Below are 20,962 nucleotides of genomic sequence, written 5' to 3' on the forward strand. Positions count from 1 at the left end.
AAACAAACAAACAAACAAATAAAATATATCTTTCACTTAGAAATAGGTTAGTAAAAATAAACTTCCAATTTGAAAGGCATTTATACTGAAATCTTAATAATTCTGGTAAGTTAGTTTTATTTCTAAACATATATATCTCCAGGGCTGCTACCTTTCTTTCAAAAACAGTACTCATTGAGTTCTTTGTATATAGTTCTAATACTATAAAATGATGCTTTGTATCATTATTTTAAATCTTGATTCAATATGGTTTTAAACGTTTGCAATAATTAACACCCATCAAAAATAATAGAATAATTTAATTGAAACGAAATTCAGTTCTACTGTCTCCAGTAAGCTTACTTTATGATAACTCTTGCTGGTTTAGGACTCAAGCTTAGGATCAAAGTACCTTCATATTGTGATCTGAAATGAAAACGATGGTCCAAAACTTTATAGCATCCAAATGACTATGTAATTCTTTTAAGGACAATAAAGAAATCACATTAAAAAAAATCTTAAGATACAAGGAGTCCTATTCACAAGTTTTCAGTAACTGGAGCTATTGCCAGAGAAGCATTGGCATCTTTGCTTTCAGGGTCTCCATAACTTGGGGTCCAATAGTAATACTGTTTCAGGCCATGGGAGACTTCGGCAAGGTATGTCGTCCCATCCACTTCATATGCCTCCACATCTGTGCCGGTTGGCGCCAAGCGGCCACTTTTAATTAAGTCTGCGAATGCCTGAAAGATAGAGATCAAAATGACCGAGGGCCCAACCGTGTGCAGTGACAATGACATTTCTTTTAAAGGTGCAACTGTAATTGTTGGCTGCACTACTGAAAGAAGAGAATTGATCTTCCCAGCACTATTTTGTAACTGAAATCTCTCCCAATCCTACATCCTCATCTTCTATGGCAGCGTTTCTCAAACATCCTAATGCCTCATGTTGTGGTGACCCCCAACCATAACATTATTTTCATTGCTATGTCATAATTGTCATTTTGCTACTGTTACGAATCGTAATGGAAATATCTGATATGCAGGATGTATTTTCATTCACTGGATCAAATTTGGCAGAAATACCCGATATGCCCAAATTTGAATATTGGTAGGGTTGGGGGGGGGGGGTTAATTTTGTCATTTGGGAGTTGTAATAGCTGGGATTTATAGTAAACCTACAATCAAAGAGCATTCTGAACTCCAACAACAATGGAATTGAACCAAACTTGGCACACAGAACTCTCATAATCAAGAGAAAATACTGGAAGAGTTTGGTGGACATTGACATTGAGTTTTGGGGATGGGGTTCGCCTACATCCAGAAAGCATTGTGGACTCAAACCATGATAGATCTGGACCAAACTTGGCACGAATACTCAATATGCCCAAATGTGAACACTGGTGGAGTTTGGGGGAAATAGGTTTTGACATTTGGAAGTTGTAGTTGCTGGGCTTTATAGTTAACCTACAATCAAAGAGCATTCTGAACTCAACCAACAATGGAATTGAACCAAACTCGGCACACAGAACTTCCATGACCAATAGAAAATACTGGAAGGGTTTGGTGGACATTGACATTGAGTTTGGAGTTGTAGTTCACCTACATCCAGAGAGCATTGTGAACTCAAACAATGATAGATTTGGACCAAACTTGGCACAAATACTCTATATGCCCAAATGTGAACACTGGTGGAGTTTGGGGAAAATAGGTCTTGACATTTGGCAGTTGTAGTTGTTGAGATTTATAGTTCACCTACAATTAAAGAGAATTCTGAACCTCACAATTATAAAATTGGGTCAAACTTCCCTCTGTTTCCCACTGGCATGAGCCTCCCTCCATCTTTGCACACACTGCCTCGCCCACACATGCACACCATGCTACCACGCACCAAGCACACCTGCTCTCCCCTCCCTGCTTGGAGTCTCAGAGACAGCCCTCCCCTTGGCTGCGAGGCTGGTTGAGAGGTCAGCCAATCACAATGGAGGAGGGCTTTTGGTGGGAGGATTCCCAGTCTATTTCCACAAAGGAAGTAAAGGACAGGCAGAGAGATCTTTAGCCTATTCTGCCAGTGTGGTTCCTAAGACCATCAGAAATTTGTTTTCTGATGGTCTTTGGTGACCCCTCTGAAACCCCCTTGCTACCCCTCCAGGGGTCCCGACTTCCAGGCTGAGAAATTAGAGTAAATAATTAAGCTAATTAACTCTATGAGAAAATGAAGAAGACATACCACACAGGTGTCGTCATCAAATTTGTTTCCCCATATATAGATGTAGGAAAGGACTGAGTTTATTTTCATTGATTCCGATAGGGCAACCAATCCTTCTCCAGAGATATTGTTGTGTGTCACTGCTAACCTAGTAACCATAAGAACACAAAGCAGAAAAGAGTCATTATTCAAAGACAGACAATCTAGTTTCCTTGGCCTACATGAACCACAAACCAACACTGTCGTTTTTGCCTTAGGATTGCTACCCACACAACCCTTCCCTTATCAGTCTCTATTTCTTTATCCCCAATATTCAAACAGAAAGAGGGTGAAGTTGCCATTCCTCCACATTACAAGATTTATCTTGGTTTCCAAAACTTGAAACTGCCTGCTATTTTCAACTTTTCCTGTACAACCTTCTTATCTATTCAGGGTGCTTAAAACCTGTTAATGTGGATTATAAATCATAACATATTGTATGTATATATAATATTGGGTTGTTGTAGGTTTTTTCGGGCTATATGGCCATGGTCTAGAGGCATTCTCTCCTGACGTTTTGCCTACATCTATGGCAAGCATCCTCAGAGGTAGTGAGGTCATATAATATAATATACATATAATATTGATTAAAATATTGTAATATAATATAATAATAATGCAATATAATATAATTATGTATTTTATATTGCATGTAATATTAATAATATTGCAGTATAGTGGTATAGTACAATATATAATAGTAATATTGTACTACGCTGATAATACAATGTATTGTATGTACGTAAAACTTGTAAGCCGCTCTGAGTCCCTTTTGGGGTGAGAAGGGCAAGATATAAATGTTGTAAGTAAGTAAGTAAAGAATAACAATGATGATCAAATGAAAAAGGCTGCAGAAGGGGATTTCAAAGAAATATCCTGACTTTCTCTGCAACCTCTCAAAGGAAGCTGAGCTGAAACTTTTGGATTGCACATGGCCACCCATGATTATATGACCAGCTCAGCAAACTTCTCAGTCCAGGGCTGTTCCTGTCCTGGTTGTCACAGTGGCGTTTTGCTGTGAAGTGTAGCATCCTTTGTTGCCATATCCAAAAGCTTGTTCTTACAAAGGGGGAATCTAGGAGCTCTGCATACTAACGCCTGAAGGGTCCGGTTATAAGAAGTCAGTGCCTCACTCAGGTAGAAAGCGCCATCATCTTCTATCCTGTTAAAATTAAGATCCAGGATTTCCAAAGTGCTGTTAATCTTCAACAGCCGTCCCAGGAATTGGACACCATCTCGAGTAATTTTGTTACTGAAAAGAGACAAAGGCAGGTTTCTTTTGCAAGAAAATTTCAGAGGATCTGTTTTGAAAATACATCTCAAATCCATCCCTCTTCTCATCTCTCTCATACATGCACAGAGCAAAGTTAAATTCACCAGGCATTGTTCATAAGGCCTTTGCCAAGGAAGATCCTTTCTACAAAGTCATTTTGTGCCCTTCCAGTCCTCCTTTCCCCTGTCAAGGTGGAAGTGTTAGCAGCACTGATTTTGAGAGAATAGTAAAAGGAAATTAGAGAAACAGATTTTTGATTGGAGCAACATGACTGCAAAAAACAATGCATTACTTCTTGAACTGGAAAAAATTGACATTACTGTTGCCAATCCTATGGTAGCTATCTCTGTTTGCCTAAAAAGAGACAAGGTAAAGGCAGGTGTCTTTGGAATACATTACTGTGAATTAATGAAAAGCAAAACAGAAATAGGAAAAGCCTGCCTCTCTAGCTACCCCTCAACACATTGAAGAAGCACAAATGTATACATTTGAATACTGAAATGAAAATCTGTTGTTAAAGGCTTTCATGGCTGGTATCATTGGGTTGCTGCGAGCTTCCTGGGCTGTATGGCCACATTCCAGAAGCATTCTCTCCTAACATTTCACCAACATCTATGGCAGGTATCATCAGAGCTTGTGAGGTCTGTAGAAACTAGGAAAGGGAGGTTTATACATCTGTGGAATGTCCAGGGTGGGAGAAAGAACTATCTGAGGCAAGTGTGAATGTTGCAATTGGCCACCTTGATTGACATTGCCTTGCATTGCAGTGCCTTTCCTTGATTTGTGTTTGGGCACTGCACTTGGTGAAAGGTAGACTAACTCAACCGGAGAAGTCGGCCATAGCAGAGCACCTGATGAGCTAACCTGGACACAGCATATTATTTGAGAACACAGAAATGTTGGATCACTCTAACAACCATCATGTCAGACTATACAGAGAAGCCATTGAAATCCACAAGTATCTGGACAATTTCAACAAGGAGGAAACCATGAAAATGAACAAAATCTGGCTATCAGTATTTAAAAAAACTCATGGCTTACTTTGCCTCGTTGGTTCATTATTCTGGTCAAAGCTAAGAATTTCAGTTGCCATGCCTACCAAATAATGCTGCACATCCATCCAATATAAATATTATTAGCTATTGTTTGTATGCAAATTTCCAGACATAACTGTTCAAACTGAAAACTCAGAGAATAGATCTTATTGCAGAAAGCAGCACTGCATCCATTTTAACAATTTTATTACATATGCTAATGCATATGTAATATCTTATGAAGCTAAAAAGGCGTCTTCCAAACATGAGAAGGAGGAACAAATTAGTGATTCAGAAATTGCTCCACCTAGGACAGCTGAATAAGAATCCTATTTTTGCACTCCAGGCCTGGAAATACATATGACCAGCGCACCACACAAGAGTCCAGAAATATAAGCAAACAGTTTATTGTAAAAATGTATACAAAGCATATAAAAATCAGGAATAAGAAAGGAAGATATATAATTCAAAAAGGTTTAGCAACTGGTGATAACTAAACAATAATCCATAATGTCTCATAAAGTTCCAGAGGTGACAAAGTCCAGGAACAGCCAGAAATCACAAATACAGAATAAGTCCAAAAAAAAGAAGGTATAACTAGTAAAACTTGACCTGGAGTACATGAACAGGAACACAGAAGACTTCCAGGATATAGTAAATCCAAAATCAAAGCTTGACTTTAACCAGGAACAAGAGAACTCAGGCTTAGCTTCTCACTCCAATGCAGTGTTGCCTGAACTGACCTTCGGGTAACAACTTGTTTAATAGACACCCATGACATCATTTTGTGTCCTGTGAATTTCCTTCACATTTTTCCCACATAATCTCCTTGAATGATGCAGTCTATTTTCAGCTCTGATTTGTAAACAAAGACTATTGCTGAACTCTGTAGCTACAGGTGGGTTCTCATGGGAACCCTCTTTATCACTCAGCTCTTCATTTGATTTCTTATCTGTTGTTCCTACTTCTGACTCCCCTGGATGCCCTTAAGGCCCTGCACTTCCCAAGCCAGTTTTCTCACAGAGAGAACTATTATTTCCCAGACTTAAATTTCCCAGATTTGAGAGCCCATCACATTGTGCCACAGGAAAGCTCACAATCCTCTCTAAATCATCAGTTAAACCATCAGCTTCTGGTGGCTGATCTACAACACAGTCACGCTCAGAAAACAACATACGGGGACTATTTGTTGGGCTGCGGGAGAGAAAATGAGGGAATTAAATGGCATATCGAGAGTCATGAATAGAAGCACTCCCTTCTGAAATATTCTGTCCCACTTTTATACTTCTAATATCTATATAACAAATCTCTCTTACCAGCTAAGATCAAGATATCGAAGAGTGGTATTCTCATATAATGCATCACACAGGCGTTCCACGCCAAAATTCTTCATTTCATGCTTGCACAAATGCAGTTCCACAAGGATGCTGTTGACTTTCAGCATGAGAGCTATGTGGACTGTGGTCTCTTCCTAAAGTTCAAGAATATTAAATTACAACTGGGATGCAGAGACAAAGGGGGTTCAACAATACATCTTTTCCATATGAAACATTTAACCAGATTAGCTGGGGGAAAATTATCATTGCTTCACAGACATGGATGGGAAAATGCTTATTACATTATGATGATGTTTCATCTACCCAACTCTAGTGCTAACACAGTTATCTACAACATGAAGATGGCAGTGCCCTGTGTCTAAATTATGTCTGCCTCTGGAGTGCAGGACCACAGTCTGACCCAAAATTAACATCTTTATATGTGAAGGAAAAATAATTGTTTTCCCCTCACATATAAAACTAACTAATTGACAATTAATTGTGGTACAGTTGAACAAAGAATATAGCTCCTGCTGAGATGGATAAGAACACAGATAAAGGTAAATGAGGTGGAAAAATGAGCATTCAAGCACCTTTTACACAATTGGAAAAGCTGACTGCATAGTTTTACATTCTAGAGATTTGCCCTCTGGCATTTACCATAAAGGGCCTGTAATTTAAAAAAAAATATCACTAATAAAGCTTGCAAAAAAAAAGTTGTGAAGACCTAATTCATGTCCCCAATAATATGCTTCCAGTATTCCTGTTGATATTTATTTTATTGTCGAAGGCTTTCATGGCCGGAATCACTGGGTTGTTGTAGGTTTTTCCGGGCTATATGGCCATGTTCTGGAGGCAATTTTTCTCCTGACGTTTCGCCTGCATCTATGGCAAGCATCCTCAGAGGTAGTGAGGTCTGTTGGAAGTAGGAAAAATGGGTTTATATATCTGTGGAATGACCAGGGTGAGACAAAGGACTTTTGTTTGCTGGGGCTAGATGTGAATGTTGTCTCACCCTGGTCATTCCACAGATATATAAACCCATTTTTCCTACTTCCAACAGACCTCACTACCTCTGAGGATGCTTGCCATAGATGCAGGCGAAACGTCAGGAGAAAAATTGCCTCCAGAACATGGCCATATAGCCCGGAAAAACCTACAACAACCCAGATATTTATTTTCTTTTTCCCAGTTGTGGCTGCAGCATTTCTGCTTTCTACCCCACTGCAAGTAAACATATCCCTGGTGCTTACCTCTTCGCTGTAAAGTATTGGCCGGTTTAGGTTTATGGCTCTGATGGACTCGTGCTGATTCAGAACTGTTGCTAAAGCTATGAGACTCTGTGTGTGCTGAAAATAAAAAAGGACATTATCCATAAAACCTCATTTAATTCTCTCTGTTGTAAGTGACAAAGTGCCACACAACTTCCATGTGATGCAATCAGAGGAGTAGCTGGAGCAGAGGTGGGCAACCAATGGCTCCAGGTAGCTCCCAACCCATCTTTTGGAACTTACCAAACTTCCCAGACTTCCCTTTTTATCCCTCCATAAAGTAGTGATGTCACCTATCCTAGGATCTTCTATGGCTGGTAATTCATTTTAAAAACTGACTACAACTCCCTAGCTTACAAATAATGACCAAAAGTTCCAGGAATGATCTTAGTGGTGGAAAGACCATATGCGCAGTATGGAAGTGCTGTCTTTGTATAACTAGGCCTTCAAGTCAGCAGTGCCCATAACACTGAAGAAAACAATACAGCGGTTATAACAGAAGAGCTTAGTAACATCACGATTACCTCTATGTAAAAGTGCCCAAATGAAGAGTTTTGTTTTTCCTCTCCTGAGAACTTTGATAGGCCACCAAAGGGTGGTAGTAAATGGTGATTTTAACAGCCATAGCCACATATGGGGCTATGCCCAGAAGGACAAAAATGGAGAGGCTGCCCTCTCCTGAGCTGAATGGCACAAACTATCGTGTATTCTTGATAGTAAGCTCCCACCATCCTACAACAGTGGGAGATGGCACTGAGGATATAACTCCGACCTCCTATTTATGATGACAGCATTGTGCAGCAATGCACTAAATGAGTGGGACCACCAATACCGAACACACAGCATCAGCTGATAGTATGCCAATTGTTCCTAACTATGAGGCCCCAGGAAGTTCGATTTAAATGAAGATTCAACTTCAGAAAGGTAGAGTGGTCTAAATTCTCAAATATGTTAAAAGACAAGATCATATCAGTCGCCCCAATCCCCGAGGAATACGAGCACTTTATCGAAACAGCCTCAGAGGGAGGCAATGGCAAACCTCTTTTGAGCAAGTCCTGCCAAGAAAGTCTTGTGATAGAGTCATCTTAGATTTGCCATAAACCTGAAACAACTCGAAGTCAACCAACACAACTGCTTCCCATTATCCCAGTGGCAGGAGACTGTCACCCAGAACCAGTACAGTTGCCAGCCCCAAGGCCAGAGAGACCGCCTCAGATTTCCATTATTTGTTCTGATCTTCACTGTCTCTTATTCTTATCCTAGATTGTTAGTCTTGAAGTCTGTTTTCTTAAAAAAAGGTAATTCTGCTTTGCTTTGATTTCACTTACCAGATCACAGTCTGCAAAATCTAGCTTCTGTAGTGTGTTGTTAACCTGCATCATTGCTGCGAAATACATTCCTCCCTTGTTGTCGATCTTGTTACCAGTCATCCTGAGGTGAAGCAGGGTTTCATTCCTCTAAGTATAAAAAATCAATTATTGGTTTGCAAAATTCTCTAAAATGTTAACATTTGCTATGGACTTACAGGCTTGTAAAAAAAATCAGGTTATCTTTGCTATCATTCAAATGAGTGTCGTGAAAAATGATATACTGCTTGGCTGTGTTCAAAACAAAGGCTGGCAGAACGGAGGGTCCTAAAAACATTTTTTTTAAAGATATGCTGGTTTTGTATGTATTTTGCATTCTAAATCCAAGAATGACCTCAAATTTGCTCCATTATATACAATTTTTTTCACAACTGGCTTTGACATTTTTATTTTTGTAATATAGGACTGCATGCAAACAGTAAGAAAGGGGTTAAAGCAGTGTTTCTCAACCTTCCTAATGCTGCAATTCCTTAATACAGTTCCTCATGTTGTGGTGACCCCCAACCATAACATTATTTTTTTGTTACTTCATAACTGTCATTTTGCTACTGTTATGAATCATAATGTAAATATCTGATATGCAGGATGTATTTTCATTCACTGGACCAAATACCCAATATGCCCAAATATAAATACTGGTGGGGTTGGGTGAGGGTTATTGATTTTGTCATTTGGGAGTTGTAGTTGCTGGGATTTATAGTTCACCTACCATCAAAGAGCATTTTGAACTCTACCAATGATGGAACTGAACCAATTTGGTACACAGAACTCCCTTGACCAACAGAAAATAGTGGAAAGCCTACTAATAGCCAACATTAACTGCTGCGCTCTCCAGGATTTTGTTTCAAATGAGATGCCAATATATTTGTGTTCCTTTCAAACCCAACCCAACAGATCAATACTTACATGCAGAGCTTTTGCTATGAATTCTGCTCCAATGGTACCAATGTCATTAAACATCAGATTGAGGTAAATTAAGGTGTGATTATCCTAGAATACAAGGAAAGACAGGTGGTTATTAGCAAATCACTCTCCCCATTTAAACCATGCATGGCAGGGGATTGTATGAAGCCCGTCCATATTTATTCTAAAACAGTGTATTCTAACCTCAAGTCCCAGTTATTGCAGGACTACAACTTCTGGAGAACATGGGCCATTCTATTACGGAGGCTGAAGGCACATCAGAAATCTGGTTAAAAATCACCATCTAGAATCTACACATATCATTGCCAGGCTAATCCCATTTTCCGGAAGGAGAACTGTGTTCCTTTTACAGTGGGATAAGTCTCAACAGACATGGAAACCCCCAATAAGAGAAATCACTGGTCTTCACACACACACACAAACAAATACCTGAAGGAAAGCTGCAATGTGTACTGCACCAGCATCTGTTAACAGGTTATACCTCAGGTCCAGTCCTGAAAAACAGCAATGAATACAGAAATGAGTAGACTGGGTTTTGTCACACTCTACTGTTTTTATCCATCAAATGATTTAAACTGTTTGTCTCTTCTGATTACACTTTTATACATGAGACAAAAGAAACATCTACACTGCAGTATTAATGCAGCCTGACCACCATGGTTCAATGCTATTTTGTGTGTGTGAGTGTGTGTGTGTCAGAAGCGACTTGAGAAACTGCAAGTTGCTTCTGATGTGAAAGAATTGGCCGTCTGCAAGGGCATTAGCCAGGGAACACCCGGATGTTTTGCTATCCTGTGGGAGGCTTCTGTCATGTCCTCGCATGAGAAGCTGGAGCAGATACAGGAGCTCACCCTGCATTCGAACCGCCAACCTTTTGATCAGCAATCCTGCTGGCACAAGGGTTTAACCCACTGGGCCACCAGTGACTCCTTGGTTCAATGCCATGGGAGTTGTAGTTTGGTGAGGCACCTGCACTGTTTGGCAGAGTAGGCTAAAGATCTTATAAAACTACAGCTGTTACAATTCGACCTCGGCGGATGTGTTTATACATGCATTGAAAAGATCAGAAAAGAGAAACAATGGAACTTGGGCTAAAATCTGCTTGCATTTCAAAGTTTGAAATAAAGAGACATACCTGTAAGGAAGACGTTGTTTGTAAACACAGTTGCAAGGATCTGGAAGTCAGCATCTGTCACTTTCTGCACAGGTACCAAGCGGTTGTTCCCAGCTATTTTTATTGTGATCTTTTTTGTCAGCCTGTTACAATGTAAGCAAAAAGGATTTGAGGGTTTTGTTGTTGGTGTCATTTTTCTAAAGTCCATTAAAAGTATCTTACAAACTCACAAGTGACTCCTTCCATATACAAGGTCAAGGTAAAGGTTTTCCCCTGACATTAAGCCTAGTCGTGTCCAACTCTGAGGAGTGGTGCTAATCTCAATTTCTAAGCCGAAGAACTGGTGCTGTCCATAGACACCTCCAAGGTCATGTTGCCAGCATGACTGCATAGAGCGCCATTACCTTCCTGCTGGAGCGGTGGATCTACTCTCATTTGCATGTTTTCAAATTGCCAGGTTGGCACTTCCATATACATCTTTAGTTTTTAAAAAAGAAATTGTATAATTTGAAAAGAAAACAGTGTATGTACAGAGGAACTTTTAAAGTAAATTTTATTTCAAGACAGCCATTTTAGCTGTCTTAAAAAGTCTAGAGTTGCACCAATTGCCAAAAGGCAAAACCAACCAACCAACTTGGAAGTGGCCAGAAATCCACTTCTTTTGTCCCCTCCCCCCTTTTTTAAAAAAAAATCATGTTCAGGTTGGGCTGCAACCAGTTTATAAAAGATGAACCACTGCTCCTGGAAGCTGATAAAATCAATTCACTCCCCTTTTCTTGTCAGAAAAGAGTCAATTTTGGAAATCTGCTGGAACCTAGAATTGTAGAAACACCTTTCTGGGCCATAAATAGTTCATGCCACTGTCTAAGCAAGCAGTTAAGCAAGACACACTCCGACTTCATGCAAACAGACAGGCATGCTGCTTTATCAGTTTACCACTTTGCCTCAAAATTGGAGGGGTTGTATGTTGGAAGATGGACATCGCAGACCCAGGCCACCCATGAATTGCACTTGCCCCATTACTGTTTTCTTATTGTCTTGCATCAGAAGTTAGATGACCATTGCATCAGATTTTCCATTGTTAAAGAAGAGAATAAAAAGTCCCATTTGATTATTGAAAAGACATTGTCTCAGCCCCGCAATGATTGGATGCCTTACATTTCTTCATCCTGCTTCACTTCTCGGAGAATATGAGCTATATATGGATTTTCAGGCTGTTTCTGTTCTTCACAGGCTTGGGAATACTGTTGGTCCAAGCTTGTTGACATTCCCGACTGTGGGATGGGAAAAAAACAGACAAAGTTACTTTATTGCATATCATATGTGAAGGAAATCATATCCCCCCCCCTTTTTTTTGTTGTGTCAGGAGCGACCTGAGAAACTGCAAGTCGCTTCTGGTGTGAGAGAATTGGCCGTCTGCAAGGACGTTGCCCAGGGGACGCCTGGATGATTTGATGTTTTATCATCCTTGTGGGAGGCTTCTCTCATGTCCCTGCATGAGGAGCTGGAGCTGATAGAGGGAGCTCATCTGCGCTCTCCCCGGATTTGAACCTGCGACCTGTCGGTATCCAGTCCTGCCGGCACAGAGGTTTAACCCATAATTTCACAGGGAGCAAAGCACTGAAAAGGCATTTTGGACTATGACTCCAGAAGCTCAAAATCAACAGAAATGTTGTCCTTGTTGTTGAGGTTTTTTGAAACTGAAGTCTAAAAGAGCCAAACCTCTCCTTGTTTGGGCAAAAATACGCTCAAACTGGTTCAAACACATATGGAACAACTCACTTTCAGATGGTACAGAAATTAGTATCGTTTCGTTTTCCATCACAATTTACTTATTTGAAAATGACATGCAGAAATCAAATTGGGAGTAACACAGCCAAAAAACACAGCCAAAAAAGAATAGATTTTTCTAATGTAGTTCTCGTGTGCTACAACCCTTACAATTTTCTCTTCTTAATCCCCAGTATCCGGTGCCCATTCAAAATATTTTGTTGCAAATATATTTTGAAGCAATGTAGCACATGGATCACACACACATTCAATAGTACTTAAAACCAGCCTGGTGTTAAGGCAGCGTTTCTCAAACTGGGGGTCACAAGGGAGTTTCAGAGGGGTCGCCAAAGACCACCAGAAAACATATATTTCTGATGGTCTTAGGAAGCCCTTTGGCAGAGAAGGCTGAAGATTTCTTCCCCATCCTTCTCTTCCTTTTTGGAAACTGATGGTGAATCCTTCCACCAAAAGACCTCCTCTGCTATGATGGAGGCCTCTTAGATGGTCTTCAGCCAGGGGAAGGCTGTTTCTGAGACTCCAAGCAGTGAGGGGAGAGCAGGAGTGCTTGGCACACAGCAGAGTGGTGCATGTGTGCAGGCGAGGGACTAGGTGTGAGGCTGGAGGGAGGCTCACGCCACAAGTCCCTTCAAGGCATAGGAGTTCTGTGTGGGAAGTCTGGCCCAGTTCTATCGTTGGCGGAGTTCAAAGGGCTATTTGATTGTGGGTGAACTATAAATCCCAGCAATTACAACTCCTAAATGTCAGGGTCTATTTTCCCCAAACTCCACCAATGTTCACATTTGGGCATATTGAGTATTCATGCCAAGTTTGGTCCAGATCTATCATTGTTTGAGTCCACAGTGCTCTCTGGGTGTTGTTGTTGTTCATTCGTTCAGTCATCTCCGACTATTTGTGACTTCATGGACCAGCCCACACCAGAGCTCCCTGTCAGCCGTCACCACCCCCAGCTCCTTCAAGGTCATTCCAGTCACTTCAAGGATGCCATCCATCCATCTTGCCCTTGAACTATAACTATAACTATAACTTCAAAACTCAAGGTCAATGTACACCAAACTCTTCCAGTATTTTCTGTTGGTCATGGGAGTTCTGTGTGCCAAGTTTGGTTCAATTTCATCGTTGGTGGAGTCCAGAATGCTCTCTGAATGTAGGGAAACTATAAATCTCAGCAACTACAACTCCCAAATGACAAAATCAAGGCATAGGGGTTCTGTGTGGGAAGTTTGGCCCAATTCTATTGTTGGCGGAGTTCAAGGGGCTATTTGATTGTGGGTGAACTATAAATCTGAGCAACTACAACTCCCAAATGACAAAATCAACACCCCTATCCCACCATGATTCAAATTTGGGTGTATTGGATATTTGTGCCAAATCTGGCCCAGTAAATGGAAATATATCCTGAATATCAGGTATTTCCATTATGATTCACAACAGTAGCAAAATTACAGTTTTGAAGTAGCAACGAAAATTGGGCTTTTTATTTTAATTCTTTTTTTTGCCCCCCCTCCACCCACTTTCTCTAGTTCCTCCCCACCCTTACACTTAACCCCTCTTCCCCCCTATATATATACATATATATATATATATATATATTCTTCTCTTTTTTTTCTTTTACCCTTTTTGTCTTTTTACCTATAAGCATACCTGTATGTTAAAACCTCAATAAAGATTATTTTTTAAAAAAAGAAAATAATGTTATTGTTGGGGGTTGCCACAACATGAGGAACTGTATTAAGGGGTCGCGGCATTAGGAAGGTTGAGAATCACTGTATTAAGGGAACATTGCACAGTAAACCACACAATACTTTCTCTACTTATAGCAGTAAAATACAACAAAGTAAATATCTACCAATGTGATGGCCATCAGTTCCTGGAGGTGAGCTTACTCCTGATTTTAGTCTGGATTTTATAGCATTACGAAACGCTACACTTATTTAGGGATTTGGGTCCTGCATCTTGGATTGGTCCTCTTAGGCTGGACCTACACTGCCCTATATCCCAGGATCTGATCCCAAATTATTTCATATCCCAGATTATCTGGCAGTGTAGACTCATATAATCCAGTTCGCAGCAATAATCTGGGATCAGATCCTGGGATAGAGGGCAGTGTAGATCCAACATAAAATTCAGATTAAAACCTGGAATGCATTCACTACCTCAAAGGGTGTATCTACTGTAGAAGTAATGCAGATTGTCACCACTTTAACTGCCCTGGCTCAATGCTATGAAATACTGGGAGTTGTAGTTTGGTTAGACACCAGCACTGTTTAGCATGACACTCTCTGAGCAAAGCAGCACAGGGCTGCAGGCACACAATCTGTAGGGAGCAGTAGTTGCTTCTGTGCCTCCTGCTGTTGCAGCAAAAAGGGAGAAAGAGTAAGTGTCCACTGGTCTCTGTGCATTTACAAAACTTGGCAATGTACCCCTGCCTCCCCCCTCTGCTTGCCCCCGTTTACCTGCTGCTGTTGTGCAACGGTGTTTTTACTCTCCTGCAAGTGATCAAACTGCAAGGCAACATCCAAGCAGCTCCTCCCGGGCCGCGGTTGCCGGGGCAACCGGGCGCGCGCCTCCTTTGTCCACTCCAGCCCAGGGAGGCTTTGCTTTCGCCTGCAAATTCCTGCCCGCCGGAGCCCAAGTAAGGAAAGGACCTGCAGAAGCTTGCTTTGTCATCCTAGGGTGCATCTACATTGTGGAATTAACGCAGTTTGACACCAATTCACTGCTATGTTTGGTGCTGCGGAATCCTGGGAGTTGTGGTCTTCTCTTCTGCCAAAGAGTGCAGGTGCCCATTAAACGGCAACTCCCAGGACCCCATAGCGTTGGGGCATGGCATTTAAAGTGGCGTCAAAGTGCATTAATTTTGCAATGCACATCCACCCCTAGAGCTGCGGCAATTGGAGCGAAGTTAGTAGGTAATAATTTCTGAGCATGCCAACGGATCCTCTTCTTTCAACAGCCAAGTATCTTGCTTGGGTGTCTACATTTAGAGTTATTCTGGGGTGAATGTGAGTAGTACATCTTAACTCTCACCAAGCAAGGAACCATCCCCTTCTCTGAGTAGAGCCCAAAAAAAGGCAAGGGATAATGTGAAAATCCATAATCTTGGCCCCAAAACCTGACCTTGACTTATAGAATCATAGAGTTGGAAGAGACCTCATGGGCCATCCAGTCCAACCCCCTGCCAAGAAGCAGGAATATTGCATTCAAAGCACTCCTGACAGATGGCCATCCAGCCTCTGTTTAAAAGCTTCCAAAAGAGGAGCCTCCACCACACTCCAGGGCAGAGAGTACCACTGCTGAACAGCTCTCTCAGTCAGGAAGTTCTTCCTCATGTTCAGATGGAATCTCCTCTCTTGTAGTTTGAAGCCATTGTTCCGCGTCCTAGTCTCCAGGGAAGCAGAAAACAAGCTTGCTCCCTCCTCCCTGTAACTTCCTCTCACATATTTATACATGGCTTATACATTATTTATGAGATAACTCATCCACCAGGTATATAATATACTTTAGTCTACTGCAATCATCTACCTTAAGTTGTGAGGGAAGGCTGGCCCAAAATTGCCCACAACTTATATGCAAGGTTGACGTATACATGAGTATGAATGGCATGTCCAGAATAGCTGTAGATTGATCAGAGGCTTAAAAACCTACTCTAAACACCTTTGCAGAAGCATACGAGAAGCTTTGCCTCTCATTGAACATCGAGAAAACCAACGTGCTCTTCCAACCAATCCCTCTGCAATGCCGGAAATACAGCTTAATGATGTAATGTTAGAAAATGTTGTCCATTTCTGCTACCTTGGAAGCCACCTCTCCACAAAAGTCAACATAGACACTGAAATACAACACCACCTGAGCTTTGCAAGTGCAGCCTTTTTCCGAATGAAGCAGAGTGTTTGAGAAGTAGGACATCCTTAGGGAGACCAAGGTGCTTGCTTATAAAGCTATTGTCCTCCCAACCCTGTTATATGTCTGTGAAACGTGGACTGTCTACAGACGTCACACTCAACTACTGGAACGATCCCATCAACATTGCCTCTGAAAAATCCTGCAAATCTCTTGGGAAGACAGGTGGACAAATGTCAGTATGCTGGAAGAAGCAAAGATCACTAACACTGAAGCGATGCTCCTACACTGTCAACTTCTTTGAACTGAATGCTGCCATGTTATCCGAACACCCAATCACTGTCTCCCAAAGTCGTTACTATACTCCCAACTGGAAAAAAAAACAGAAAATGTAATGTTGGTGGACAGGAAAAGAGATTTAAAGATTGGCTTAAAGCCAACCTTAAAAACTGTGGCATAGACACCAAGAACTGGGAAGCCCCGGCCCTTGAGCATTCTAACTGGAGGTCAGCTGTGACTAGCTGTGCTGCGGAATTCGAAGAGGCACGAATGGAGGGCAAAAGGGAGAAACATGCCAAGAGGAAGGCGCGTCAAGCCAACCCTTCCTTACTTTGGAAGAACATGCGGATCAAGAATAGGGCTCCACAGTCACCTACGAATCCACCACCAAGACACTGCACTTGGAGGACCATCATTCTTGGGCTACGAAGGATTGCTTAAGCAACAAAATGCAAAGTGCTGTCAGATGGAAATTCGTGCTGAATGTAGTCAAGCCATTTTTTGCACCAATGGTGCAAAACAAGCAACCCACCTTGGATTCTTTTATGTTCCAACCTATCAGAAGAGGTGGGTGGTTAAGGTATAATATTTGCAGCTTTAGCCTTTCAAGGAACTTGAGGTGGCATATGTCAGATGAAAACATCTTGTCTTCATCACCACCAGATTAGGCTTCTGCAGTGGTTCCCAAATTTTTGGTCCTCTGGATGTCTTGGACTTCCAGAAACCTCAGCCAGCTTGACCAGTGGAACTATGGGAACTAAGGTCCAAAATATCTTGAAGAACAAAGTTTGAGACACACTGGAAATTATAGAAAAAGTATCCCCTTGGACCACTATTGCAAAACTTTTTAAACTGTTGGCCGCAACCTCATTGTGGTCCCTTAAATGAATCTGGGGGTCATGAAAATTTATGAGGCTTGCCACCTAGTGGCTATTTTACACATTTACAGAAGAAGAAGAAAGAGAGGCAACAGAGCATATTCTTCCCTTTGAAGCTGCAACGTAAACATGCCAGCATAGCATGAACAATATTGAAGGTGCTCTGTGTGAAATATTCAGCCAAGTTTTTATTCCTTATGTAAAAATAAACAAGCACATCCATCACATTAGTATGCAAATTTGCTTTAATCTTTCATTAATGGTAAAATTATATATATACCAAAGAATGGTTTTAAAACAAATTTCTTTATGATATATTATCAGCATATCAACCCCCAGTGGTGCAGTGGGTTAAACTGCTGAGCTGCTGAATTTGCTGACCTAAAGGTCGGCAGTTCAAATCCGAGGAATTGGTAGTGTCAGGAGTGACTCCTGGTGTGAGAGAATTGTCCGTCTGCAAGGACGTTGCCCAGGGGACGCCTGGATGATTTGATGTTTTTATCATCCTTGTGGGAGGCTTCTCTCATGTCCCTGCATGAGGAGCTGGAGCTGATAGAGGGAGCTCATCCGCCTCTCCCCAGATTCGAACCTGCGACCTGTCGGTCTTCAGTCCTTCCAGCACAGGGGTTTAACCATCCGAGGAATGGGATGAGCCCCACTATTAGGCCCAGCTTCCACCAACCTAGCAGTTTGAAAACATGCAAATATGACTACATCAATAGGGAGCACTTCAGTGTGGAGGTAACAGCATTCTATACAGTCATGCAAGCCACGTAACCTTGTAGATGTCGACGGACAATGCCGACTTTTCAGCTTCAAAACGGAGATGTCTGACTGAGAGTCAGACATCACAAGACTTAATATAAAGGGGAAACCTTTACTTTATCCGCAAATCTTTGATTTGTGTGCCTATTTTATATACCAATATCTCTGGGGTCACATAAAATATTTCTTGGGTGAAAAGGGGTCATGAGTGGAAAAAGTTCTCTATTGCACCCAATACAAACACACTGACAGCCATGATTACACCATTCCAATAGAATTTAGTACTGTTGTATCAGATTATGAAAGCTACTTTTAGTACCTATACCTTTTCAGTGTTTCACCTAACCTATTTCTTGTTTTCTTCTCTCCTGTGCCTTCCCCACCTGTCTCTACTGATACCTGGGAAGATGCGGTTAAGTCGAGGAGGAAGCTGCTCATGATGGCCTTATTATGATCTCTAAGATAAACGTGAGCTCATCAGCTGGACTTGGCCTCCCGTCCCAACTCTCCTCCTTTTCATTCCTCTCATTTTGATGCCTGCCTGGCTGCTGAAGATCAGAAAGCGTCATCCATCCTGACGTAGTTTTGTGACATCAGAGGTATGCGGACGAATCATCTTTGAAAAGGGCTTGTGATGGGGATATGACAGTTGCGTTAGAATGCAGGGAAAACTGCCAACAGTTTCAAAAAAGCAAACTCTAGAAGTAAACTTCTCAGACAGCTGTCCTTATGGGTACCAGAAAAAGAGAATATGCCCAGTCTTTTATGCCATCACTCCACTGTTTCATTACTATGCAGCTTTAGTCTACATGACTAGCAGTACTGCATTTTTTTTCTTCCAAGATGATGCACAAGCATTGCCTCAAAACAAAAGCATTATTTCTGTTCAAAGTCCCATATCTCATCTCCAGAAGAGGGTGGCCAAAATAGTAAAAGGCCTGGAAACCATGCCCTGTGAGGAATGGCTTAGGAAGCTGGGTATGTTTAGCCCAGAACAGAGTAAAAGGTGAAATGACTGCCATGCTGAAATATTTGAAAGGATTTCATATTGAAGATGGAGCCAGGTTGTTTTCTGCTACTCCAGAAACTAGAACACAAAACGAAGGAGTCAAACAACAGGAAAAGAGATTTCCCCTAATCATTAGAAATATTTCCTTAATGGTAAGAGCTGTTTTGACAAGGAAAGTTTGGTTGATTCTCCTTCTCTGAAGTTTTTAAGGCCGTCTGTTGGAAGTGTTTTACTTGTTTTATTCTGCATGATCGGGGTTTGAACTGGATGGCCCTCAGGGTCTCTTCCAACTCTGTATTTTTATCATGCCATGCAATGACTCTAGGCCATATTTATGAAAGCATTATTGGAGATTTCTCAGTTGCAAAACAAGCTTGCTTCTTCTTGTATGCCATCAAGTCATTTCTGATTTACAGTGATTTTAAGGCAAACATATAATGGGATTTTCTGTGGCTGAGAGTGTGTGACAAGTGAGTTTCTCAGTGGCAGAAAGACAACCGAACCCTGGTCTTGGGGCTGTAATCCAATGCTCAAACCACTGCATCTTGCTGGCTTTCAACTCTAAGATACATAGAGTATTATGTTATTGTTGTTTTCAAAACATCAGCTGTGTTGTTGAACGACAGGTTTGTTACTTATATATTTACTAGCTGTGCCCTGCCACGCGTTGCTGTGGCCTATAGTAAAACTTATCAAAGTTGAGGTAGATATCTGGACTATTATGAAAGAGAGGTACCTACCTATTCCTTCCCCCTTTTCCTCCCCCTTTCTCTCCTTTCTTCCTTCTCTACCTCTTTCTTTCTTTCACTACTTGGTTTCATCCTTCTCTCTTTCCTTCATTCCCTCCCCCTTTCTTCCTTTGCCTTTCTTCCCTCCCTGTTTGCTTCCTTCTTTTACTTTTTATTTCCTTTTATTTTACCATCATCATAACAATAACAATAATGCAATGCATTGCCTCTGGGACCTGACACCTCTCCCATTCCCCCTAAAAGGGTCTCAGAGGAAGAATAATAGCATCATAATAATAATAATAGAAATAACAACCTTTACCCGCCACGTGTTGCTGTGGCCAATCTTCCCTCTTTCTCTCCTTCTTTCCCTCCTTCCTTCCTTCCTTCCCTCCCATCTTTCCTTCTCCTCTTCTTTCTCTATCTCTTTCCTTCCTTCCCCCTTTTTCTTTCTTTTCTGCTGTCTCTCTTTTCTTTCCTTCCATCTTTCCTTTTCTTTCCTTTTCTTCTTCCTTCTTTCTCTAACTTTCCTTCCTTCCCCCTTTTTCTTTACCTCCCTTTCTCTTTCTTCCTTCTTTCCTTCCTTCCTGTCTTTCCTAGATTTTGACAGGGCGGGAAGGGGAGGGGTGGGGTTTGGAGGGGGCGTGAAGTAAAAGGAGGTAAGATTGGGGTGGGGGAGTGATGGAGCGTGGGGTTGCGTGTGTGTGTGCAGCGGCGGGGGGAGTGATGGAGCGTGGGGTTGCGTGTGTGTGTGCGGCGGCGGGGGGGAGTGATGGAGCGTGGGGTTGCGTGTGTGTGTGCGGCTGCGGGGGGAGTGGGGTTGTGTGTGTGCATGCGGCGGCGGGGGGAGTGATGGAGCGTGGGGTTGCGTGTGTGTGTGCGGCGGCGGGGGGAGTGGGGTTGCGTGTGTGCATGCGGCGGCGAGGGGAGTGATGGAGCGTGGGGTTGCGTGTGTGTGTGCGGCGGCGGGGGGAGTGGGGTCGCGTGTGTGCGTGCGGCAGCGGGGGAAGTGATGGAGTGTGGGGTTGCGTGTGTGTGTGCGGCGGCGGGGGGAGTGGGGTTGCGTGTGTGTGTGCAGCGGCGGGGGGAGTGATGGAGTGTGGGGTTGTGTGTGTGTGTGCGGCAGGGGTGTGTGTGTGTGCGG

At 42.0% G+C, this 20,962-nt stretch overlaps 1 protein-coding gene across 1 annotated transcript; it reads right to left on the minus strand.

The window, feature by feature from the left end:
* Positions 1-518: 518 nt before the first annotated feature.
* LRRC34 (leucine rich repeat containing 34) lies at positions 519-14,843 on the minus strand. Its single transcript, XM_067466330.1, has 11 exons — positions 14,773-14,843; positions 11,684-11,799; positions 10,547-10,668; positions 9,841-9,905; positions 9,394-9,477; positions 8,449-8,577; positions 7,103-7,198; positions 5,850-6,004; positions 3,323-3,478; positions 2,209-2,335; positions 519-722 (listed from the first exon to the last, which is right to left on the minus strand). Exons 2-11 carry the CDS (start codon positions 11,791-11,793, stop codon positions 519-521), a joined length of 1,248 nt encoding a protein of 415 aa, XP_067322431.1. The 5' UTR covers positions 11,794-11,799; positions 14,773-14,843.
* Positions 14,844-20,962: the final 6,119 nt, after the last annotated feature.

The sequence above is a fragment of the Anolis sagrei genome, chromosome 3, assembly GCF_037176765.1.
Source record: "Anolis sagrei isolate rAnoSag1 chromosome 3, rAnoSag1.mat, whole genome shotgun sequence".
In the NCBI taxonomy this organism is placed as follows: domain Eukaryota; kingdom Metazoa; phylum Chordata; class Lepidosauria; order Squamata; family Dactyloidae; genus Anolis; species Anolis sagrei.